The sequence below is a fragment of the Taurulus bubalis genome (genome assembly GCF_910589615.1).
Source record: "Taurulus bubalis genome assembly, chromosome: 15".
NCBI lineage: Eukaryota > Metazoa > Chordata > Actinopteri > Perciformes > Cottidae > Taurulus > Taurulus bubalis.
Window position 1 is genome coordinate 13,857,222 of NC_136603.1, and position 27,786 is coordinate 13,885,007.

Sequence of the window (27,786 nt, forward strand, 5' to 3'; positions counted from 1 at the left end):
AAAGCATTGGATGCAGGCCACATATAGTTGAGCATAAACAAAAAAAAACTGTATTGTTAAACATCCTTAATCGCTTACTGACATGTCAAAGTTCGGTAAACAGTAATTCAACTGTACAGGAATCAGTAGGATCGAGGTGAAGATACAGCAGGTCTCAATGGCATATTTATTAAAGCTCCTCAGAAAGAAGAATTGTATTTTGTCCTCTCATGCTCAGCGTGATTAATACAACTTGAGGAGTTAGGGAAGATTAGTGGAGACTTTTGTGCAGAGGCATTCAAACTCTTTCCTCCATGGATAAGCCTCCTATGAGACAGGAGGTGAGTATTAAAAGCCTGGGTGGTCTGGTCACTACGCTACACTACAGCGGCAGGAAGGAGGAGAGCATTGAGAGGGTGTTGCTGTGAAGGATCCTCAGGTACACACAGCACCCCAGAGTACATCAACTCATAATGAGGAGTGGATTTATTGTGTGGTTGATAATTATTTGAGATATAACTGAGGCTACAATGGTAGCTTATTTAATCAACTGCATTATTAAAAACTGCAGATGGTTTATACAATTTTAAGGACTGAAATCATTTTCATTCAAGATTATTCTGTCGACAATTCTCTGGATTTATTGTTTTGCCTTAAGTGAAAACCCGAGGCTGATGTCCTTAAATGTCATGTTTTGTCCGACCAACATTCCAAAGCCTAAAGATATCCTCCAGTTAACATAGAAGAGTAAGAAACCCAGTGTCAATCCTAAATTCTGGTGGATTTAGAATTTCTATTTGAGATAAAACAATATAATTGTAGAGTTTAGCAGTTTTCCTGATACATGAGCTTTATATATATTCAGATTTGTGTGCATAGTTCCATTTGATGCGTCTGTACAATAGAGAAGAACTGTAATACAGCATTTCATTCTTAATGTTACGAAAAAATCTAAATGTTACAGTCTGTTTTTCATTCGTGGCTCATTTGCTGGAATCACAATTGTGTAGATACATTTTCTGTTGATTGACCAATCAATCAAAAGGTATTTGATTGTTGCAGCTCTACAAATTGCAAACAGAAAATACAATAGAGATCATAACTTTAAGAAGCAAAACACATTATTCACATCATTTTTCCAGCGCGACCACACAAAAGCTGCTTTTGTCCGACATATTTTAGTCTGCAAAAACTATTTCTTAATTAAACCACAGATGTTTTTACAAGACTATGAAAAACATAAATCATTTCTCATCATGGACTTGGGATAATATTTTGACTAACACAAAATAATATTCCATTTCATATTTGTGTTTCCTTGGGCGCTGGAAAAATATGGGCCGATGGACAAACACACACCATCATGGACGTCTCCATTCCTCTTCTCCTGCATGGCAATCTCAAAGCTGCTGTGCAAGATCTTGTTCAGTGTGTTGATCCAATCCTCCATCTCTCCTTCACTCTCGGAGGCCAGCAGGTAGGTGCTCTTATCCTGCATCTTCAGCTCAAAAGCAAACCGCCGGACCTTGTTGTTCTACAGCCGCAGAAAGAAGAAAAGGAGGAGGGAGAAATACGTATGACTGACAGACAAGAGTCAAACTTGGAAGATCAAAAATAATTCAAACCAAAGACTTGTTATCATCGAAAAGAGGTAGGTTTCATGTTTTCCAAGTGTGTTAGTATCGGATATTGAATGATTGATTAAATATGTTTAGTTTTTCACATTTAAAAATCAAATATCCAACTGTGGACATGGCAGGACTGGAGGAACGTTTCATCTTGCATCCAAAACTAACATCTAACAACTGCCTTCTCATCAGAAGGCGGTAGATTCTTAGCTTTATGATCTAAATCATAGCTGGCTTCATTTTATTTCTACCACTTCCTTGTAGTTTGAGCCTGCAAAACCATAAAAATCACAATATATTGGACTAAAAAATACAAAGAGCTACAAAATGTGAGTCACTGTTTTGGAAAGAGATGGGAGGCTAAACCCAGATTTGATTTGACTGACACAGAAAGCAAATGGACAATGGGAGTTAGGGAGGAACAGATTATTTCCATCTGCGTAACAAAGCCTCAAACTCTGCCAGGACCACAGCAGAGCCTTTTGAAGTGAGAGGGAGCTGCTGAGTATGTCAACAGAAAATGAGCAGGATCTGTAGCGCTGAACTGTGACCTCAATGATGTCACGATCCAATCTGGGTTTTTCTTTATCACACCCCATTCAGAGCCTACAACAGCTGATTCAGCTAGCGATTCTTCATGGCACAGCGTTATAATAAAGTATTCAAGCTGCATTTCTTTTGTTAACTCTGGAAGTCATCTCATTATTGTCAGTTGGTTATCACTGTAGCTGGCCTGCGATGTTGAAACAGCAGAGTGGGAGTGGCAGGGAGGGAGTCTTGACAAACAGACTTAATCATCGGATAGGTAGGAGGACCGTTCTCCGTTTTCTAGACAACACAGCTGCACACATCCTCAGGGACATGAGTGGACAAACCAGTCAAAATCACTTATAAGATATTGTTAGCAGCTGTATTCGTAAGACAGCGAAGAATAGGAAAGTTTTCTCAAAAAGAAAAAACACACACATTTTTTAGATATGTTAAACTTCATTAATATGTGGCAAATGCTTTGTGTGTTGAAGCACATGTTGTCGTATTAATAAAGCACAGGAGCCGCTTTAGGCATCAGTATGATGTCAATCCACATGCCATTACAGCTGCAGAGTTAAACATCTGCATTTCCACTAACAGAGCAGTTTCTGCTGGTGGAGTCTAAGTCACATGATCATTGAGACTTCGACAGAGCAGAAAACTCATCAACTGTACAAGAGGCAGGGTTTATCACCGACAGAATGGTTTATTGATTAAAGCACTTATCATAATCAGTGTACAACCAACTGAATCACGACATATTTTGAGGGCATCTCCTAAATTGGAGTATTTTCTCTTCAAACAAACTGGAATTGGGCATAACTCTGGTATGGGCTATACAAAAGCATAAAAAAGCGATATTAGCCAGGGACAAAAAAATGTCTAAAATAAGTCTTTTACCTCACTGTGTATGACGTAAGCATTTAGTGAGCTTGTCGTAGATATATACATATAAATGAAGAGAAATATCAGTGCTTACGTTTCATCAAATTCTGTTTTGTATTTTCTGTATGTTTTCTCATTTTGTTTAGAATATCAATTATGTGGCAGAAAACTGGCAACGCAGTTTGCTCATGTTTCTGGCCAGACTGGACTGAACCAGGAGATGCATTCTGGGTGAAGTGGAGTGGAGGTACGGGGGATGGCACTGATAAACACTCCAAAAACCTAAAAGCATTTAAACATGCCTTACCCTCTCCTCCTTCTACATTGTGGCCTGATACCTCTCCCCCTCTACACATGAGAGGAATCAGACAGTCCTGGAAAAACACTCAACCAATATCTGATTGATGCCAGCTGGATGCTTCATCAGTAATATCTGTTTCTTTCCGTCTATTGAGATGATAGACAGATGATGATGCACCCAGTGAGTCTTGGCCTGCACTCAGATGCATGCACGTGCCATTGATCGTGAGGCCGATGGAAAGTGCAGGAAAGTGAGACCTCAGCATTCACCTTGTTTCACTAGCTGAGAGTCAGCAGGAAAGCACGGCCTTGGGGAGGAGGGAGATCACGTTTCAGGGAAATAAACAACAGAGGGTCTCACGGATACTTTTCAGCAGGATACTCATCATCGTTAGAGAAATTGTTGGGGAAATTTTGCCTGTTGTAGCTTACGTTTTACCCTGCATGTGGGGAAAATACGTCTACTGAGAAAAGAATTGTGAAGAGGAAGCATCTATGTCCGTGTTCTCACTGTATTTCCAGCAAATGGCATTTTAATTTCCATGAGGGACCAGGTCACGGGATATCCCTTTTGGCAAACGGGATATCCCTTTCTTGGCAGTGGTTTAATTAGGTTCAGTTTAACGAGCACTGCCTTCGTGCTAGAGAGATATATTTTAGAGCATACCTGAACCACACCCATGCAGGAGTCCAAGAAAATGGTTCCTTTGGGCTCCTTGGAGATCTTCTCATCCTTGTAAAAGTTTAAATTATAAGAGCCGTCCCCGAGCTGGGTTAGATGGAAGTATCTCCTCTTGAACGACTGAAACAAAAATAAATAACTTTTAATTATTGGGAAACAAAATGCAACGTTTTTGTCAGAACAATTTCAAGTCCTGTACACCTTCTGTATGATACAGTACACAGGTGTAAGACACCTGTCTGTAAAAAGGCAATAAGTAAACCAATGAATAGATATAGTAATGTAGTGTATTATGTTGTACAGATTGTGAAGCCCTTTAAAGCAAATTTCTGATTTGTTTTTGTGGGCTGCCTCTATAAACAAAACTGATTTGGCAAAATGTACTTTTGACTTTGCGATTGAAATAATGTCTCAGGAGACCTTCCCCCAGATAGTGTTTGAAATGGATAATCTCCACTGCAAACAACACCAACACCTCAACAATATGGACAGCTGAGTAAGACAAGTAAATACTTCTTTGCTACATAACTGGTACACAAGATATCAAATATATTACAGTTGTGGTCATTTATATTGTATTGTGTGTGCAACCAATGCTTATTTTAATCTGTCAATAATTGTCTTGGTTTATTCATTAATATTGTCAGTAAAATATCAGAAACATTTGGAAAATTTCCAAGAACCAAAAGGTGACATCTTCAAATTGCCAAAAGCCAAATATATTGTATTTGCTATCTAATAAGACAATATATTATGCAAATCCTGACATTTCAGGAGCTGCAACCAGCAAAGTTTGGCATTTGTGCTTGAAAAGAGAATTAACCTGTCAAACCAGCTGCTTTTAAATGTTCTGTTGATTAAATAATCAATTAAATAACTAATAGTTTCAGTTGTAAATGTCACCACTGTCTCACCCTCATAGTGACGCTGATGGCATTGTTTATGTTGCCTTTATACAGCCAGCCATGTTTGGAAATCCCACCTTTCTGGGATCCTAGGGAGGCCGTATCCTGCAGAAGACAAAGACAAAGAGATGAGACACACTGATACTGTACACGCTGCAAGGGAAAAAGCCACGTAATCTATCGTCGGTTCTTAAAATCCTGTTTTCCATATCTGTAACATATACACACATGTACCAATGGATTGGAATCATTAAACATTCAACAACAAATTAAATTGATTGTATTGTTGAAACAAGTTGCAATACTTAAATTGGGGCAAATGATGGAGTAATTACAGCAAAACACTTCAAAGAAATGGTCAAAATCTGTGAATATGCTGAGAAAACGCACGTCTAAATATAAAAAAGATGGCCACTTTTTCGTAAAGAAGAATGGGACTTCTTGACTGTTTGTATATTTATGCAGTGAGTCATCATATCTTGATGTTATATCACAGATGCCATTAACACACCCTGCCAAGGCCTCGCCTCACTGTGCAGAAAACCTTTGATGTTGTGGTTTGAGATGACGCAGAGCAGAACACGATGTAGGTCCGTCTCCGTCCAAACAAGCAGGCAGAGGAACATTAAACAAACTATGACTGTTAAACAAAATAAATATCTCCCTCCTTACAGCAGATTCATGACACGAGGACCATGATCATCTCGCACTCATAAGGCCAGTAAGCATGAGATCACACACGACCAAACACAAAGCCTCCATGATCCAACAGCAATCGAGAGCTGTAAAAATAATCCAATTAGGAGAGTAATGAGGGAAGAGGAGATCTGTATCGTCTTTTAGATCATTTACAGTTACACTTCCAGACTTTGCAAGACTACAGTAAGGAACTGTATCCCTGACAATTTCACACAATACAAAGAGTGAATGGCCTTTCAAGATGTCTTCATTCTGGTCCAGCACTTCTTTTTCTCTCATTATAATACAGCTAAAGGGGGGATTTTAAAAGTGTATGGCAGGAATTTGGATATTTGGAGTGATCTAAAAAGCATCTGGAAAGGTTCAGTGCCTGTTTCTCCTCGTCAATGTCTAGACAACATTCATCGGTCTGCAGAGAAGCAGACAAATCACGGCTTCATTCTCTCCGAACTCCAGAAAACAAAACAAAAAAATTACCAAACCAAACATTACTAAACTCCAGTCAGGGAAAGAGAAGGCAAATCAAATCTCACAACCGAGGTTGCATGTACGTTAGTCCAAAACAAACAATCATAAAAAAGATGGATTCAGATCCTTTTCTTTCATCTGCACAAACAACCTCCCAGTTAAAAAAAGTCCTGTTCTGACAGAGGTGAGGCTGAGCAGACAGTATGTGACCCATGAAGACCTGCCAAAGCTTTCCTCAGTCACAGCTGCGTTAACTAATATGCTGAGAAAAAAAAGGCACTTTGTTGTTTTCTAAAAACCTAAAAGCTCCTCATTGTGTATTTCTGCTTATACTGAGGCACATTTTGTTGGCTGTAGGAGACGCAGTTTGATATATCAGGTGAGGAGAGTGGGTCAGGACCATCATACATCTTGTGAGGGTGTGTGTTCGATAACATTTTAGCAACAGCTTTGGATCCTCTCTTAAGATTCATATCGGCCTTTCCAAAGACAACAAACACTCATTTAATCTGTGCAAGAAAGCACACGCCCACTAGTCATAAAGGAATTTGAAGAGGATGAAAAGATCTAAATGTTGCCTGAAAAATGTATTGTGTAAAAATAAAGGCAGTTTTGAGACATTGTGTGCCAGCAAAAGTAATGATGTTTAATTACACTTCATTCTTTCCATTAAATGCAGCTATTAGACCCCAAAATGGCCTTTATCTCTTTAACAGCTATAATGAGAACAGGAAAGGCAAAACTGACGACTGAAATAAGACATATTTAGCGGCATGCATTTTTTTTCCCTGGGCCAAGTCTAGAAACATTGATACACAAACGTCATTCCTCTGAGGTGTTGATTGGGTTTTCTCTTAGCAAATCAAAGATAAAAACATACATAAAAATAAGACATAGACTCACCTCGTCTTTGTCGACATCCTCGTCCACTTCAAATACATGGACAGCCAGTTTATCGGGCCGGGACACTTTGCTGTAAAATAATAGATTCTCATCAACAGGTTAACATAGTATGTATTAAAATATTATTACAGGTCAAGGAAACTGCCTACTCTGGTACTGTACAGGCAACTTTAAAAGGTGCAGTTTGTAGGATTTGGCGGCATCTAGCGGCGAGGTTGCAGATTGCAACTAACTGAACTTCTGTGTACCGAATGTGTAGGAGAACTAGGCCGGCCATGTCTGCTTCTGTAGAAACATGGCAGGCGGTTCCATGAAGAGGACCCACTCCGTATGTCGACACAAACTGATTCTAAGGGAACAAAAACGCAACTATTCCTATGCTACATAGAGCTCCATTAATGCTACACATTGTTACTTTAACCAAAATATCTCTATTTCTTGGAATCTTAAAAGAAAATATTGTTACTCCAATACATTTATCTGACAGCTTTTGCTTATACAAGCTTATACAATATTATCTTGGTTTAACCTTTTTAAAAAGGGACACTCTTCTTCTTTTGATACACTTTTCTGCTAGCAATTCCTAACGCTTGACGTTTAACAGCATTGTTCAGGATATTCATGGCAGATTGTGTTTTGCTTTCATTTCAGTTGAAAACATTTCTTACACATGTGGTCTAAAGAGGTGACTGAGATGTGATTTTGACATATGTTTTCTTCATTTTCTTTGAATAAGTCATTTGTGTGTTTGCAGAGTGCTGAAAAGCAGCACTTGACTGTTCATGGAAACTTTGTTACGGTGTATATTGCCTGTTGGTAAATAAAAATGTGCCAAAGGTAAGAAGCACGTGATGGAGTATTGTTTTAACTTCCCCAGATTCAGTGACAGAACATCTGGCAGCAGTGACGGTGTCAAGATCATAAGGTCCCTGTCAACTCATAGTCTAACATGTTGGTAGTAAAATAGATATTCTTTAAGGAAGAGGCTGGCCCTGATGGCACAATCTGCGGACAATGAAGGGGGTTTTCACAGTGACTACAGTCGGGAATTATTCAGTGCACCGTAAAAAGGAAACACTCTTTTGTCGCAGGGAAATAAGAAGTATTTACACACTCCGTGTTTCCTTGTAATTAAGTTAACAGCAGGAAACCAAACGGGGACAGTCTGTCGCGGTGAACTGAAAACACTAAATATTGTCTGTGACTATGTCTTTTAGTTTAAAACCTCTGGCATATATAAATATATATATATATATATATATATATATATATATATATATATATATATATATATATATATATATTTATTGTTATGCAGTTGCTCATCATAAGAATGCCTTGGTCCACTACCACATTGCTTCTGTGTATATATTGGACAGTAGTGCTGAGGGTTTCAACTGAAGACTTACTTTGGAATCTGTCGGAAGTCCCCAGAATAGTCCTCATACTTGTAGTTGACGACATGCCAGTCAGATTTGTAGGCCTTAATGCACTAAGAAGACAATGAAAACAAATGACAGACCACTATAACAGACTGTTTATAATACACACAGTTCAGTGGTAGTTTATGGATGTGTCAAGGAGTCAGTATGTGTCAAAAGCATACAAAAGCTAGATTGTGTTGAAAATGTTTATAGTTGGGAAGAATGTGAACACATACGAAATCTGTGCTTTGTGTATATGCGGTGTGTATTTACGCACGAGGAATGGCAGCGTAACTTCATTGATCCTTTCAGAAGCTACGGTTTCATTATGTTTCCTCTGTCAAGTTTACAACTAGTTAGTTGTGCTGCTTAAATGTCCCACAATATTTGCTGCAGTGACATTACTAGCTGATCCGCACACCACTATTGTTCAACCATCTGACTCACACTTCAGTTGAAGAATATCGTCACCTTAAAAAGAGCACACACTGATTGACACACTGTCAGTCTCACAATGGACCGCTTAGAAAAATACGAATCGATGCATCAGAACCAGAGATATCTTCTCTTTGATTCAACGCTTTCTTCTTTCTTGTCAAAACCTGGTGCCTGCATTACCCACGATGCAAGTAAACTGCCAACAGTTGGGTCAGAGATTCGGGTGTGTTGTTGCATCTAGTGTAGTGACGTGCAGTTCTCTGGAAAACTCACAGCCAAAACAAACACAGAAACATTTTTAACCTACTCACAAGATGAAATACTTTGAAAGAAAGTGTTTAAATGTTAAGGAATACGATACAGCGGCTCAGAGCATATGTTCTAACAGCTAATTACAAGAAAGCACAATCAAAATACAATGGTTGTATTGTACAACGATTAAAGCCTCAATGCAGTGAAACCCTAAAGGAAAATGGCGTGCATTGTCAGTGTTCACACTCAGTCTATCTGTTCATTAGCACAAAATGGGAGGGAGTGTACCTCTATCTGCCTGTACTTGGAAAGGAGACATCTGTTCATTGTTAGTCAGTGATAGGAGCAGCTCACTGGTATCTATTCTGCAGAACTACGTGTCGTTTACCAGAATTGCTCCGGCAGGGAGATGAAATGCAACCTGATCAAGAGAGCGGTCGGAAACAGAGAGGCTCCTGCTGGGTTGAGCCCCACAGCTGTCCTGGTGATGTCACGCAAAACTTGACGGGGAGTTTCAGTATCTTTATGACTTCAGACAACGCTCCCTAAACACTGACTTTGACCTGTAAAGAGAACTGCCGGCAGCCAGTAAAAGAAGTGTGCATGTGCCGGATGGTAAACCACTGTGAACGTTATCAGAAGAAACATTTTTTTCTCTCATTTTCTTGCCAACAACTGGAAATAATTCAGAATATCATTTTCTTTTCAGTTCCACTGCAATTAAATTACGAAACATTATTATTTTGTATTGTGGAATTTTGTTGCTGTTTGATAGCAGATATGCTCAAGACTCACAGAAACATGAAAGAAAGACAGAAAGACAGCACTCTAAACAAACACTGACAGACAATAACCAGAAGTTTGATACACTTGCAGATTGTAGAAATTAATTGCATTTTATCTTTCGGCCTTTGGCATTAATAGATATTACTGAAGAAATACAGTATAAATAGTCTAGTTCTCTCCAGCAATGATCTGTAATGAGACATCATTTACGCAACCGTTTCTACTGAGAGTTTCATCTTCTATGTCGCTGAACTAAAGAGGTTTCCTGATCAGCTGTGATGCACGATGTAGCTTGCTGCTATTATTAGGCCACAAATTCAGTCATGACTCACATTAGTGTCAATATTCTGTGGCATTGCGTCTGTGTGGTCAATGTGCAAGTGATATACTTTCCTAACCACTTCCTAACTGTGTACCTGATCTACAGCACAGTTCAGTTTTCTTTTTCTGCAATTAAAGAAACAGTCTATATTTGTCCAATCAGTTATAGAACTAACAAGTGCTTTGTGTGTTTATCAATTCCAACCTGCACAAAGTTCCTCTCATGATTATAAAAAATACACTGACTTGACTTTACCTGCAGCTTTTTACTTTAGTGTCTATAAAGCTAAATAATGTTGTCAATTGTTAAGTTCTGTGGAATTACTGCTCCTAAATATTACCAAATTATCCCATAAATGTACAATAAAGTTAAATAAAACGTTTTATTAGGTTTGATAGCAACATTTAAAAAGCATGGTCTTAATCTACTTGTTCTAGCACTTTTGTTGAAGCTGTGTCACACCCATATTTAGGAGAGTATGATTACAGCTATGTAAACACTGTTAGGTGTTATTTATTTAAAAGTTTAACACTATTTCAACAACTATGCTTCATCAGGACTGTGTGAGTGTGTGTTTGATCTTATTTGATTTGCATTGGCCTGGTATCCAGATTTTGATTTGAATTTAGTGAAATCCTGATCAGTGCTTGTAAATACATGACATCACTTTTCCTTCCCTCATCTGAGCTCTCTCCACTTCAGACGAAAACACAACTACATAAATCTCTAATAGGAAATAACCTAAACTGTCTATAACATGTTATGTTTACGTAGGACCCTATTGCTAAAGCTAAGAAGTTGATTCATAAAATGTGTTTTCATGGCCTTTAAATCCGCTTACCTCTTGGACAAACAGACTCTGGGCCTCCCTCTCAGCATTTTCAGGCACTGTAGGGTAGAGCGTTCTCCCTTGCCGCCTCAAAGTTGAAATCTGCAAAACAAAGCAATGGTCCAATCAACAAGAGCAGCAGAGTGAGGAAATCACAACAAACATGACAACATTGTAAAAGTGAGAACAAAATGTGGAAGACATTGCTGAAGCGGGACACTTAGTACTACAGTCTGTGGTCTCAGCTGGACACAGTTACTCTTGGTGTTCTTTTAAATATTTGTCTATGTTTGAGTAAGATGTGTTTCTGACGGTTCAAAGCGGCAGTATGTGAGGGAGGCAGCATGCTTGTCCATACTGTTCAGCTCCAGGAATCACAGACACACCCTGAGTCTGGCTCTCTGCCACTGTTGTGCAGACGCACTCTGAGTAGTCAGCATCTCAGCACCTCTAATGCTGCGTTAAATAATGACCATCAGGTTTACTGTGCACTGTAGCCAAACAGCCGTTTCACAGCAAAACAAGAAAGCTCAGTCAAATCAGTCGACAGCCATGCTAGCTGCTCATCTCTTAATCGTACACTCTTACAGACAACCAAGCAATGAGTCCGTTTTAGCTGCTGGAGCTCTATTTAAACAAGCCCTTAGTAAAATATTGCTTTGCGCAACAACATCTCCATCCGGTCTTAGCAAGAGGATTAATATAGAAATAAAGTGCATTTGACCACAAATAATCCCTGCGAGTAAGAGTGATATGAATACAATCATTAAGTGGAGCAGTTCAGCTGACTGAGTTAAAAGGAAACAAGTGAATTGTGGCTTTGCACAAGTCAAACGCTTGTCAGCTGTGTTTTCTATGATGAGATGGACGCAGACAAAACTGTTAATATATTTTCCCAACACATTTTTATTGAAATGAAAAGCGTAGTTTACGGTTCAGATTACCACAGAGCTATTATCTACTTTGACCATAGTGGGTTGATCTATTGAAGAAAAAACACATGAGTTAAGTTTTCGTCTCATATGATAACTAGTCAACTGTGTTGTTTATTAACCCAGAAATATCCCTGTATCCAATTCAATAGTGGATCAACAGAAATTGTATAACTTCCTGACATTTTATTGACCAAATAATCCATTGATTAATCCCCAAAAATATTAAGCAGAATAATCCAAATGATACTTTAAGATCAAAAGCGGCATCTTTCTCCTTTGCCTAACTGTCCATCTGCATGACATTGTCACCTTGACCTAGCGTTGATTGTGTCAACTACGACAAATTCCACACCGAGCTCGCATTTTCAAACCTGAAGTCTCCCCTTCCTCTCCGCTAGCCAGGTTTCCTGCAGTGCAGATGATAATCTTTACAATCTAAGCAGCAGAAATAAACAGGCATGGAGGTAAGAGGGAGCCAGGAAGTGGGCAACAGGAAGCATTTAATTGGGCTACAAGTCTGGTGAAATAAGCCCTAAATTAGCACTGGATAGCCCAACCTTAACCACGTGGGCCTCAAGACATCCCCACCGCAGCAGTGGTCTCATAATTACTAAGTTCAAACCTACAGAAAGGATGTTTGCCATTCTTTATTTTTGTTATTTTCAACGAATCCCACAAAAAGACAAACAAGATTTTGCCAGTCGTGCGACAGTTATTCCTCTGTGTCATGCACTTCCATTGTTGTCCAAAAATAATTGAAAACACATTAATGTGCAACACTGTTGTTTTTCCCATAGTTTTTATTTAGTAATTCCAACAAACACCATCATGCGGCTGTAAATACTCATACAGTATCCTCATCAAATCTATGTAGTCCCCAAATAATACACTTTTTTTTGTGCAGTGTTTGGTATAAACTACAGTGCCTAGATTTTTCTTTTTGTAAAATGATTTAGCCTTTCCATTTTAGCGACAACCTAGCATGCTGACATTAGCTAATTGCTAACGTTGGTATACTAGCTTAAATTCTCACAATGACAATGCTAACATGCTGATGTTTGGTTGGTAAGATATTTTACATGTTCAACGTCTGACATTATTGTATTAGTATGCTCACATTTGCTAATTAGCAAAAAACTGCTTTAAGTAGCACTGCTGGAATGCCATTAGCTTTGCAAGGATTTAGTCAAAAACCAAAGTGAAATTTGTAAGATACTTAATTCAAAATTAAGAGCATATTTATTGCCTCCACATGGCAGTGGCTGAGCCTACACCTTCCAGTTAAATTTGCTCAATTCATTAACAGTGCAAACAATGGCAAAAGCTGACAGAGCTAATAGTGTTTACTTGAGGGGGAACTGGAGGGTGGGGGCTACGCTTCTGCGCCAAAAGAGGTGGACCATCCATTTAGCCATGCTGATAGTATGGCTAAGTTAAACTATATTGTTGTTCCCAACTTTTAAGAAGCTGGCTTATGAGAGCCAAAGTAACGTGTTGGTTTTATCGTGTCATGGGATTTGTTGAAAATAACAAAGATACAGAACATTGCCAGCCTTATCCTTTAAAGATATGGAAACTGTAAAGTAAAAAAAAATCCTGATCTGTGGGCTTTATGACGGTGATGGGCCGAGACCTCAGGGAAGGAAGGGCCCCTCATCGTAATCCTTGACAAATTTCTCCAGAAACCTTGCAGACAGAGCGCAGAGAGACCTGCACATAACCGGATTGTGCCAACAGCTTCCAGATCAAAACCAGATGGAGATGATATAAACACTGGCTCTCAAATGACCAGTACCAACATATGACTCTTGATGTGCCAGCAGGGATAAGATAAGGTAGAGACCTGCTCGTGGTTTCTATTGATGAGAAAGGGATTTATACAAAACATGACAAAGAGGAGCTTCTGCGTGTTTTAGACTTGATTCATCACTAACTAACACTTAGTAATGCCTGTATGCATATTGAGGTTTCTGTACGAGTACACTGGCTTTACCCCCTTTCACTAAAAGCACCAAAGGTTAAAACTAGCTGATTAAAACCTTGCTCGAGTTCGGAGATCGAAACAGATGTTAGCTTCTATCACTGTGCCTGTGGTGTTTTCTTTAGTCAGAATCACCTGTCAGCCCCTGACAACGTACTGTTTGTGTGTAAAGTGTGTTTGTTATGTTCACAGCAGCAGGCTGGAGGAGCATGACACAGGAGAAGACAAAGCCGGGGCTGTCCCACTGTCACTGAGCACCCAGCTGCTAGGTCTCTGTACACTGCAACCAACAGCTTTAAAAAGCGCCAAACGCAAAGTTAGAAACACTTTCGTTTTACTTTTATTCTATTCCACACAGCCATCTTCTCTAGTACAGTAACTGGAAAGATTCAGCCCAAATACATTTAAGTCTCAGGTGATCTCGGTTAGATAGTGGTTTTAAAATAAGTATGGGATTTATTTTTATCTCCACAGGGGATATTCAACTGAAATCAGTCGGAAAAATGATAACAACGATAAGAGGTATAATATACAACAAGTAAAAGAATAGAATATGAACTTTACAAGAGACATTAAAGACAAAGTTATGACGAAAAGTGGCAATGGTTTGATTAATAGCAGGGTGTCAGCAAATCTAGAATGTAAACAATGTGTACATAAAATGTGATTTAGTAGTATTACTACTACTAATATGATAATGCAGAGTATATAAGTGCAATATTAGGTGCAATGTAATAATACTACTGGTAATAATATAAACATAATATAGTACAGTATACTGCAGCAGCATAATAGCAATATAATAATAGTAGAATGTCAAATAGTATGGTATAGTACAGTAGTGAAGTAATATGGTATAATAATATAGTAATTGTTTAGACTTCTACAAACATCACTTTTACAGTAAAAGTCTGTTTTCACATAAGAACGTCCCATAAAATGTAGATCACAAACTGTAATGTTCAGATGCATCTGCAAAATGCTGTCTTGTTTTTGTTAAAAATGTCTTTTAGTTGCATGGTAATGCATTTGAAAGGACAGATGGATTTGAAGTTCACCCATCTGGTGCATTCAAGTGCTTTTATGTAAAAAACGCTGAGTGTAAGGAATATTTTTTTAAATCACTGAGTCTCCTCAGTATCAGACACTGAAAATCAATATGTCGTCCATATGACTATGACATGGATAATTGCCCCAGATTTACAGCTCAAGGAGCAGGGACAGCATTTTAATTTGCAACAATTAAAATACTTACTATATAGTAACTTTTATACAACATATGTTACTGTATATAGATCAACAAAACATCCCTCTTAATTGTACTGTCTTATGTGGGCATTCAGCTACAACAATAAAAGACTATGACATTTCCACTGGACCGTGAGACAGTGTCAGTGTCAGATTTGAGGATGTGCTTCACATCTCATTGCTGCTGTTGTGAAGACCATCTTTCAATCAAGTCTCATTTCCTGAAGTACAAGCACTGCGCCAGATTTCCATTTGAGATTTTCCATTCTCACTGCTGAAAGTGTGAGAGAGCGTACGTCCTGTCCTGTACAATGTGGCTGAAGATAACAGTTGCTCTGTCACAACATTAGAGAATGAATGAGCCAATTAAACAGATGGCCCCTGACCTCTCTCTCTCTCTCTCTGTCTCTCTGTCTGTCTCTCTGTTTGTCTCTCTCTCTCTCTCTCTCTCTCTCTCTCGCTACAGCATTGAAGGGTCTAAACAAAAATAAAAACCCTGTGAATGACCCCACCCTGTACTCACAGCACTGGCCACGCCTGGGTCAAAGGAAAAAGGACTGCTAACAGCAAACAAATACAACGAAGAAAAACACGCAAGTGGGCGAGTGAATAAGGAATTCTGGACAGATAACAAAACAATAAAGCGCCATTAACTTTTAATTATTTTGTAGAGGATTTATTTTTTACCCAAAGTGCCTCCCTTTCCACAGTGGTAACATGTGCAGCAGCACTGGAAGTCAAAGCTCTGACTATGACAGTCTCATGTTATTACCACTCCTTAAGCTCCACCCCACCACAAACTTTACATCACTTCCATAGTTAAAATCTTCTCCTAACCAATGCAATCCCAGTTACAATAACCAAGGCATTTACTCCAGTAAGGCCTTTGCAGCAGTTTTTCGAGTGTGGATGTGACTTGCATGCATGAAACTGGTGTGAAACTCACCTCAAAGTCTTCCAGGGGGAACTGCAGCATGTCTCTGAGGACATCACTGAGGATTTGCGTCTTCCTCTGCACCAGCACATTTTCATAGTCCAGCGGCTCGATCACCTTCGGCTTAACCTGGAGAACACAGACGGAGAATTCTGAGACCGGGATATCTGATGCAAGTTCACAAATACTGGTAGCTCTATTATGAAGGTTAACATGCACACAAAAGGGACTGGACGAAATAATAATTGGCACGTGTATTTTTGTTGTTGTTGGTGCATTTTACACCTTTATTAACTAGATCCAGGGGAGAGTTGACAGGAAATGAGGAAGAAGAAAGATGGGCCCTTGGACACGAATCAGGGATGTTGCGGTTCCGGGTTGGCATTGCATATGTAACTGACCCTGCTGACCGTCATCCGGTAAAACTCACCGAATGAGAGTGAAATTGGAGTTGTAGCACAAGGAAGATACTGATACCCTGCAAGCGGGTATAAGCTGACATCCTTTTGCCATTAAAGATTACACTTTCTACTAGAGTAAAAGAGAGTATGTTCATGGAAAATTACATTCAATGAGAGCAAAGAAGACCATTTTAATTTAAGCATTGGCAGTATACATTATGTCTTTGGGGTTCGGGCAACCTGTCTGAATCTGAGTGCAGCATCTAAAGCTCTACACGTGTCAGAACAGTGCACACTAAGAAATAATTGTATTTTTGCACATCTTAAATATTGGACATTCTAGTCAAAAGTTGATAGCTATTCTTAGTTCGAGCCAACAGAGTTTTCAAGGCAAATCCAGCAAATGAGGCACATAGCTGTGCACAGGAGCAGAGGTGCTGTCGTGCACATTGACGGGCGCTGTCACATTAGGTTTTCCCGACACATGCTATCTCTTGAATACACTCCGGTAAGTCGATCAGAGCTCCACCTGCCCAGAGCAAATGCATCTGCCTCAGCAGTAGGAAGGTCTCAATGAGCGTATGCCTCCATGAGAGCAAACATGCACACCATTTATGTCAAGGAAACAATTACACTCTACTCCAACAATTACACACACTTTATGCAACATAATTTAGTCCACATTGTGAAACAAACAAACCTCCCCATGCGCTTTTACTTTCACTGTAATTGACGAGAATCCCTGATCAGAAATCCGTTTGCAAATGTTATGTTGTTTTGTAGCTTAAGAGCAGATATGGGTATGTTATCAAAAGATGATTATGGATTTATGGAGCATCATGTCATAATGTCTGCCTAATGTTAAAGCACTGACCCCTAACCTCAAGTGGCAGAGGCTGGAGAGGACTTATGCACTGCAAAGATACAGTAGCTATGAGATAGAAAAACAGCTGTCAACACTTCTGGCTGATGGGACAAGAGGATACATCTTACAGCCGGGAGAACAGCCGAGTGCAAAGTGAAGAGTGACACCTCTCCAGATTTCCGTGCTGAGTGACAGCACGGCCCACATGTTGCCTCCACATCTGGGACTGATAATACAAGCATGATCTCAGAGGGAGAGTCATGGATATTGACTTGCTTAAATACATGTTGCTAGCAACCTTGTTAATAACAGAGCACAGCTCACACTGAGGACAGTGGGGCAGGACCTTGTATCAAGGACAAGGAGTGCAGAGCAGCGACGGTGCCACCATGTCTACCAGCTAAAGCAGGCTGTGAAATTACCAGTCCACCGTTTATTCACATCTTTATCTGGACTTAACACAAATGTAGTTACGATTAAATACCCATACATTTCAACAAACTCTAGAAAAAAAGAAAACAAGTAGAGTCTGATGCTTACTTGCAGACACAATATATGATGTGTGTGTGTGTGTGTGTGTGTGTATTTTCCTCGTGAAACGTTAAGAACTACAGGTACACGGAGATGCACACGAACAATGACACACAAGTAGACAAACCAGGTTGATTTTCACAAACGCAAGTTAGAGGGAGTCTGTCCCTTTGTTACTTCACCAGAAAACCTGTTACTGTCTAAATACCTGCTGAAGCTAAAACCTCCTGCAATTAAAATGGATTCTGATATTAAAAGTCCTTGCTAAACGATTTGATCCCATTAAAGAGACGGTGCCCTCTTCTCACCAGTGATGGATTCCTGACCCCCCTCTGTTGCTGCTGACTGCACTCCAAACCCCTCTGGGCATTTCCACATTGCTTTGTCAGTGGCCAGTGAAGGTGGTAAACCACAAAGTACACTCAGCACTGAGTAAGAAGATGAACATAAGCAGGAGCTCAGTCATTCTCTCAACCCACAATGCTGACCATAGCCGATGGACTTTGATTGTATTATTGTTGTATCATTCCTCGGAAACAGCTTTTTAAAAACACTTGTTGTGGTTATATCTTATCTCAATGTCCTATATGTCTAGTGATCCTAATATACACTAAAAAGTTTGAAAAAATGAAGAACAAAAAAGAACAATGCAAGCATGTTTGACGCCTGTTTAATTAAGTCAACAAACAGACGTTCATCCTCGGAAAGCTCATAAAACAGAAAGTTATGAAGCCGTCTATTCCACTCCCTCTCCACAGTGATCAAGCAGCTGTTTAGCTGCATCTCCCACTCCTCCCATCACTGCACCCTCTCCCAGCAATGAACAATGGTGCTGTGTTGTGCCTCTGCTCTAACTGATACAGTACTTTACCGTCTTCTTCACTCTGTACAGCGCCAACCACTGGACACCTTCATCGCAGGGCAGGACATTATCACTGTCGTCAGGGTTGACTTTTGAGCCAAATAAAAATCTTTTACAAGCCAATGTCATCTTTAAGACTCAAGGAAGTCGCGTGCTAGTTCACTCCAGGTGGTGAAAGTTCAACAGTTCGCTTTGCCGGTGCTAACGTTGCATATTTTCAATGTGAGTTGGCAGCGTTGTGTATAATGAAAGATGTAGACGCTCACATGACACCTCTTCGGGGCTTCATGACTGTGGTTAACCTTTGTAGCACTGCACACTGTAAAACATATTCTTATAGATCAAAACAGCTTTTTAACATGCACTAAAAAGTATCATATGAAGACCATATGAAGTATCATAAAAGACCTTGAATGACTTACCACCACCTGTGGCACCGCGTCTACCTCAGCCTCAGCTGCAGCCAAGCTCTTGTACTGCTGCGGACTCTCAATGACCAACTCCTTCTTCGGAGCTCTACTAACCCTTCCTTGCATTGTCAACAGCTAGATATCTCCAAGGTAGATCCCAAAGAGCACCAAAAGTGGACAGCCAGCATGTCCGATGGAAAAGAATCCTAGTGCTGGAAAAAGTTTGTGAAGTTTGTATTTCACCTCACGGACCTGTGCTCTCACCCACTCTTCTAGACTGCTCTGTCTGTCTGAAAGCAGTGAACTCACACCCAGGCGGAGGACATGGCCCCTCCTACACTCAGCTGTGCTGCCTGGGGGAGTTAAACACAAACACACACACACACACACACACACACACACACACACACACACGCGAACACACACACACACACACACACACACACACACACACACACACGCGAACACAATAAAGCAATCTGACACCACACTATCCACCTGCAGTGACACAGGGTTGACAAAGGCAAACAAAAGACATTCCTCAAGTATTACAGTCTGGTCAGGGACTGTCCACGCCTTGTGTGGGACAGCTGAAATAAGAGCTGGCTTAAGTTTCACCAAGAGGAACAAGCTAGGAGAGAGTGGGACAACAATGGGGCACTTCTGGTCGCAGTATTCAAAGAATCCACTCAAGCATCTGCAGAGTACATACAGTATGAGGGCACAAATGAAGGAATCAGCTGCAGCGATTTAGAAGTGATTTTCCGCGTCAACATCACAGATAAGCTGCCAGCTGGAGCTCATCAGATTGGAGGAGCAGGACATGGACAAATCTTGACCCACATTAACTATTAAAGACTGAAGAACAGATCATTGGACTCTTTCTGAATCCGCAGTGCAGTGTATCAAGTTAGTCATCGTCACAAACCTTGACAGTCAAACGTTAGTCACTGATGTTTGTATTGCTGGCTCTGGATCAACTGCATGACTGCAGCTGAGGTAGTATCTGTTAGTGATCACAGAGTTTGAGATTAGACCCGGCTTCTGTCTCGCCGCTTGTTGATGCAACTGCTTGAGGAGCATTCCAACGGGATGCAGCCACAGTCAACCTACCGAGGAGTAGGCCCGACCTACAGATTCCTCAGTGGGCCACAGCAGGGGAGGATGTTATGTTTTCACGCCTGCATCTAAGCAGGGCCAGGGCCAGGTCAGCTGCTCCCCTCCCACAGTCACATGCCTCTATGGGCCCCACACACACAGATCCGTATTATGGTCGAAATCATGATAGTAAGAATAATTGCATCTCAATCAAGAAAATTAATGGAGAACTACATATTGGACTAGAAAGGTGCATTTATTTGAGTGCAGATATCCACCAGGTGTGTCTGCAATGAATACTGCTGTATTGTGTGAGTGAATGAATACAATGCTTATTCGGCTAACCCCACCTCTAGACACCAATGGGCTGTAAGGTGTCGTAAAACACTCTTCATTCAAACTCAAAACTAGCAGCGGTGTATGCAGGCTATTGACTCCAAGGTATCGTGTAAGACACTTCATAAAATCGTACATATGGCAGTATAAAACAAGTCAATGGACGTATAAAATAGGCAATAAAAGGTATTTTGAGAAAGTGTGAATCAACCCAATCACTAGAGGTCCTTTGGCATGCAGCCATAACTGGCCACCCAAAATATTATGCAGTTTGCTGCAGCAGAATGTGAGATGAGCCGTGGACAGTAACAGAGGCGCGCGCGCACACACACACACGCACACACACACACACACACACACACACACACACACACACACACACACACACACACACACACACACACACACACACACACACACAAATGGTCTACGATTGTATCATGACAAGACAACACAGATCCAGTGAAAGTGAGTAAACCATAATAGTGAATTACTGAAATTACTATTAAAAAAATTGGAATAGCCGTTAATGGGGAAAAACACCAACCATTGTGGGGTTTCAGGTTTTCGAATGTAAAGATTGTTTTCCTTTCACATATAAAAAAAAAAATTGTAAACTGAATATTTTTGAGTTGGGCAAAACAAGACATCTGAAGAAGTCACCTTGGGCTCCGGGAAATTGTTTTGGATATTATTCCACTTGTTTATTTCAAACATTGAACAAAACTTGAATGATGAATCAATTATGAAACAAAGTGTTATTTGCAGCCTTAACTACAGTCCAGCCTTAGTCCAACATATTCAAAAGACGCTGATCAGCCCTTCATGCTCAACCTAAAAGCAACGCTACCTCTTCCCAAATTTCCCCTACCACAGTTGCTTATGGCCTAGGGCTAGGCATTTTGTAATATTGAAATCCTTATCTTTTGATTTTAGCCTTAATCTACACTACAAACATGGCTAGCATGCATAGCTCAGCAGTTAAGGGTTTACGTTTCTGTGGCCTCTAACGCTGTCTCTCAGTTATTGTGTCTTGCAATATAGAAGATGAAGTAATGCAAGTGCAGATAATTGTTAATATTTGACAAAACTTCACAGTATGAAATAATAACTACATCAGTAACTCCACTACTACAATGTCAGATCTCACATTTGGCCTGAGCCCGTGGCTGTGATCCAGTGGGTTGATTAAAGACAGGTGTGCCTCCCCTCTGTGGTCTCCTCATGCCACATGAAGCAAACACTCCTTTTATGTTTCTCTGTGTGCAGGTATTATATGCTGGGCTGTCCTTCACCAAAGACATTCTTAGTCTAACACGATGTTGTGGATTAATCAATAACTTGATTGAATTGATAGATCTGTTGATCTGAGTTTCTCCACAAAGAATCACACAGAAGCACCTCTTAAAAGATATGTGTTGATATGTTTCTTTAAAAAAAAACATTGAGCATGAAACAAAGCATTAAAATAAACAACTAATCGTGAAATGTTAGTCGACTTGGACTGAAACTAAGAGGGCGCAGCCCGGCATGCATGTGCAATTTAAATGAATACCAGAATAACGAAATGAAGGGCACTCCTTCCACTTCTGTGTGCAGGCGAGTTTCGGTTTGGCCTCCTGAGGGTTGAAGTGTGTTGCTAGACTCGTCTATCGTGGTGGCTTAGAGAGGACTGCCATCGGGTGACGTGTTGTCAACCGCCAGAGCCCTTGGCCTGTTTCTCCCTCTCCACATAGTACTGACATCTTTTAAATAGCTCCACGGTACGCAGCATTCAAAGTGGAAAACATACTTTGACACAAGAGCCTGTCTGGCGCATCTCAATGCACATTCTGATGACAGCATGAGAAAAGTTGGCTATGACATGAACTACCCTATGGGATATATGCAGATCGGCATGCCTTGATCTATGCAGGGACTGTGTATGTGAAAGGAATACAAGCTGATCGTCACATCAGGGGCAAGCAGGCTCCATGGTGGAGTGAGCTACAAATCACTGTCCTCCTGTGGGCATATAAGACCACCGAGGGGGCTTTTCCTAAGAGCAGCACAGTGAGTCATACACTCACCGTCTCACCTGTGTGTTTATCATTCAATGTGCTATTATACTTTTCCACTGTTGAACAGAAATGCTTCAGTTCATCCTGTAAAAAGCAAGCTGGTGCTTTCCAGAAAACTTCAAATTTGGCAAGATAATGAAACATGCATCAGGATAACATTTGTTATTTCAGCTTTTCGATATTTCATTGGATGTTTATCATAACCATAATTCCACTTTGGATGCTCGCCGCGGAGAGTGCAGTGCACTCCTCCCTCTCTTCTTACAACATCCTCGGTCCAATTTTATCAGACATCTTTGTGAAACACAAACTTGTTTAATGTGTCACACTCTCTGGTTTTTGGCTAAACATTGTTTCACTGACATTTTATTCATGAAGTCGTTTTGCATTAGGCCAACCACTTTATCGCTGGACGTTTCCTTTAATGTCCTTAATTAGAATAATGCCACATTATGAATACTAGGTGTTTGACTTTGATCTGCGGGTTTCTACAAAGGCAGGTTTCCTCTCCCAGACGTCTCATATCTGCAGCAATAAGAGAGACTTCCTTTCTGCACTGCAGCCCTGGTACATGATTCCCAAGTGAATAAATTAAATTAAATTCAGACCCAGCAATGTTGTGCAGATTTATCCATGGAAACCAATACAAATGTATGTCTTTGAGACAAGTTGGCATTTGGGTTAGAGCAGGAAGGCCCACTTTTAGTGGCAGAACAAACACTTGAGTTGAAAAAGTGTTCCCAGAAGCAGATCGAAAAGTGTATTCTGCTCGAATGCATGAATATGCATGAATATGCCCTGCGCTCAGCGTAAATTAATTAGTTGCACATACACAGGAATGAAAACCTGGACATTTTATTTGGCTATCACCTATCAAAAGGTTGTGTTTTTTCCTCTAAAGTCAGTTGAGACTCATGCTGGTTTTTATTATCTGTCACTTAATGTCAAAACTGGAGAGAAGAAACTAACAAAGGAATTCATTTAAAATTGACAACATCATTTTGCACAATAATCAAATTATGTAATTTATCTTTATATAATTATACGTTAAGCAAATTACATTTAGCTACAGTGTTGTTAGCCCAACATATCTCAGAGAGTAATATTGCTCCTCCAGACTCACTATAGGAAGCATTTGCCGCAACGTTTTAAGCATACTGTTAGTGTCAATAGAATCTCTTGATTTTTTTACTGTTGTGTAACTTTCACATCTATCAAGTTGTATTTCTCATCTTGGACTACAACTGGGCTTTTTGATTACTTAACATAGGCTTGATGCAATTTCCAGGCCTTCCCAGCATGAGCCAAAAGCAGAACAGGGTGTAACCTGGAATGTAACAAAAACATGGCCCACCCCGCTACAGAAGCAGCACCAGGACCCACCATCCTGCAGCCATCCCCAGAGAGGACTGAACTGAGAGTTGAGAATGAGATTTTAACATGCAGGTAATAATGACACCATAGCGGGTCGAGTCCCTCTGCTAATAACGTTACCGTAGTCGGACGTGCGATACAATGGCATCAAAATAACAGGATGTAACCATGAGGCACAGACGGTCGTCTCACACAACAGTCTTTAAGTAACTGAACAGCAGTACACACACACAAATACAATCTATATGGATCATTGTTACAATACTTAAAAAGCTAAGACGAGAATAAGGACAGCTATATTGACCCGTGCAGGCCTTAAATGTAACTAACAGTATTGAATATGAAGAATGATGCTGTTAAATCTGTGGGAAAATCAAACTACTGTTGCCGGAAACTCTTTTAAGTATGTGAGTGCTGGAGGTAATGGTCCAGTATAGATATCAGTCAGCATCACACGCAAACACAAACACATCAATGGTGTGACGTCTGTGGCCCTCCTCAGAGAAACGGCAGGGTGGCTGAAACGTCTCAAAAGAAGGAAGCAATCACCAAGAAAAACAACCCTGTCGACGTGAAAAGTGTGCTATTGTTTTACTGTAAATCTATTAGGCTGAGAAACGAAAGCTGAAGGGAGGGGGATCTTATTGATTGTCAATGTTTTCAGGGGTGTGATCACAATGTGCATGTAACGCTAGTTATCCGTCAAATGTTACACCTTCAGAGTGATATCAAAGAGAAAACATCAGCAGAGCAGATTAAATGTTTATTTACCGATACTGACTGGAATTATTATATGGAAGACTACAAGTGACTTTAGGAGTGTGTCCATAGAGCGGTTTCCTATGGCAGAAGAGCACTCGGAGCGCCACACAAAAAAGTTGTATGGCGTCTGAGAAAAAGACACTCAGTGCAGCGAAGAATGAAGAAATGTAAAATACAGATGTGTTTTACGATCAAATGTAAATTTGTTAAAATGTAATATCAAATTGTAGACATTTATTTATCTATTTCCAGAAAAGGTTAGGGTTGTACAGCATATCTATTTGTTAATGAATAAGTATATTTTCATCCTCCCTATTGTGAGAATAGGCTGGGAGTCACACTGATTTCACAATGCCATATTAAACACACATGCGTATGACGCATCTAATCTGTAAAAGGTTTGCTGATGACATACAGTATAAAGGATTTCATCAACTCCCCAAAACAAGCAACTTATAAAAAATAGCATAATTGACTCATGAGGCATGGTCCATTGAAACCATCACAGGTCTAAGCATGACTCCTAAGACATCATGGGATAAAAGGCACTTTTATCGGTCACCAAGCTGACGTCACGCATTTCTCTTCCTTTCTCTGCAACAACAAACCTCTGATGAAACCAGCTGATTGCTTCTGTTACAGCATTCAAACACTTCATTGAAATAAAGTAAGGAAACTGTACTGTGAAAGCAAAGAATGACCATACATGAACACGAAAAGCTATTCTCGATAGCTTTCTGGAGACACTATTGAATTACAATAGCATACACATTGATGCAGTAGCTCAAATCAGTGGCTTTTATTTCTGAAGGTAGATCACTTCCTGAGGAGATTCATGAGATCATAGTGTTCATGAGGAAGGAATAGGCAGAGCTGTTGCAATCATCGAGTGAACTAACAGCGCAGTGAAAAAGCCAAAACAGGTTGTTTAATTATTCCATGCCTCGAGAGTACAGATCAGCCTCCCATAGACAGCTTTGTCTGTGAGTGTGTGAGTGTGAGTGTAAGTGTGAGCGCGCGCGCGTGTGTGTGTGTGTGTGTGTGCCTGGCCTTTAACCCCCATCATCTCGGTTTTAAATTCCCAGAAATAATGACCTGCTGCAATCAGAAGGAATTAAAAGGGCAAACGTAATGGTGGATATCTTTTTATAACCATGCAGGCAAATAGTGAATAGGAACAACATCCAATACCAAAAAGTTGGCGTGTGCTGTTGCTCGATTTGAGATATTCTTGTAGAAAGTTAAAGTCAGAGTCTACAGAACAAAATGTGGAGTTTTATATCCTATTGTGGTGCCCAAAAACAAACACACAGTCAAATCTATCTGACGAGTAAAAAATGTAAACTCTCAAACTGTAATAGGGGAAGCATTTTAATGCGAACAAAGTTAGCTTGCTAAATTAAAGGTTTATAGATTGACTTTCAGCCTGAAAATGCCAAGAATAAAACAAGCAGGCGAGAAATAGTATAGAATATAGGACATAGTAGCCTATATAAGAGTTAATTTGTTGCATCAACTGATTGGAGGATGAGGAAAAGGATTAAGTTAGTATGATTCATTGATGTATTTAGTTTTTTACCTTGGCTGATAACCTTTTGCTGCCGTGCAGTTGCACTCTGACAAAAACGTGTAGAGCAAACCACATTTAACTATTGATTTGTAAGACTGCTAAATGCCGACAGAGGATTAATTGAACCGGTCTGGATGATAAGACCATCTCTTAGCCAAGAGACGCAGCCGTGCCCTTGACCTAATTCCCCGCTCTCAGCCGGGGCCGCTGTCACTCTGCTCTCTGCTGCGAATGTGATGAACCAGCGACGGGAAGGAGACATCACACACACACACCGTATGGTGAGTAAACACAAACAATAAGGGCAAGACAAGCTGGTACGGGGCAGCAAAAGCCTGAGATGAAAAGCGGGGATTGATTTCCAGCAGACACAGAGCTCACTGTCCCCCCTCACCCCCATCCCGGCCCACAGGGGCTTTAACCCATGCAGCAGCGCTTAGTGAGGCAAGAACCGGCCCTCCCACTGCCCTACATTTTATACTGTTCACACTCAACTACTACACATTCACAAGGCAGAACTGAGGATGATTATTATTATTGCTGTAGCTGCATCTGTCAAATATGGAATACATCAATGCAGTGCCAGAAGGTGTAGCTCCGTGTCAATATGGAGAAATGGTTGCACTTTTTAAATCTGCACCGACTGTACATAAACGACCATCATTAACATCTGAATCATTTATCATATTCATGTCGTGCATTTTACATTTTAATAAGACATCAGGGAAGGAATCTTAGACACAGTTCGAGACATGAGGCATGCGACCTCATAATGAGTTTTATGATACAACAACATCATGAGACAGCTGACTGAGCAGAAAAACTAGTTTGAAAGGACATTTAGTGGCATTTGCTGTTGTATTAAAAGGAGAAGGGGTCTCACTGAGCTACTGTTTTATAATGTGTAGTTTAGGGCTGAAACAATCAGTCAACATCTTTAACAATTGATACTTTAAATAATTTATTTAAATATTCACTGCTTTTCAAAATATGAGGATTTAGGATTTTCTCTTTTTTGGTTGTTGGACAAAACTGTTTTAAAAGGGCTCTGTGTACTTTGTTATAAGCATTTTCTGGTATGTCATAGACAAAACGATAATAATTGATAAAAAAAATGATATATCATTTCAGCTCTAATATATATTTGTCTCCACTTGAATGTAATGAACAGCACAATACTAAACATAATGTGTCTGCACACACACATACACACACACCTTCAGTACTCTGGGTGTTGGCAAAGCACGAGACTCTCTCCTACTCAGCGCTCGCTCAGCCTCAGATGGCCCAATGGGCTCAGCTGCTCCCTTACAGATGTAGCCACTACAGTTCCTCTCTAAGACGGTGCGCAGCCCATCAATCACAACCGTGCTGGTGGTGCACCCCAT

General features: G+C 40.2%; 1 protein-coding gene across 3 annotated transcripts in view; it reads right to left on the reverse strand.

Annotated features, from left to right (window-relative positions):
* The window catches only part of LOC306748064 (dedicator of cytokinesis protein 9), a gene marked incomplete at its 5' end in the record, with an annotated part of 52,167 nt that extends 24,381 nt beyond the window's left edge, over positions 1-27,786 (reverse strand). For 2 of the 3 annotated variants that reach the window (XM_079231188.1, XM_079231186.1), the window contains 8 exons: positions 1,339-1,513; positions 3,991-4,125; positions 4,920-5,015; positions 6,981-7,050; positions 8,390-8,472; positions 11,044-11,133; positions 16,142-16,258; positions 27,616-27,786. In XM_079231188.1, the coding sequence (XP_079087314.1) occupies positions 1,339-1,513; positions 3,991-4,125; positions 4,920-5,015; positions 6,981-7,050; positions 8,390-8,472; positions 11,044-11,133; positions 16,142-16,258; positions 27,616-27,786 (937 nt within the window). The remainder of the gene's footprint in view (positions 1-1,338; positions 1,514-3,990; positions 4,126-4,919; positions 5,016-6,980; positions 7,051-8,389; positions 8,473-11,043; positions 11,134-16,141; positions 16,259-27,615) is intronic. The other variant, XM_079231187.1, reaches the window with a different exon arrangement.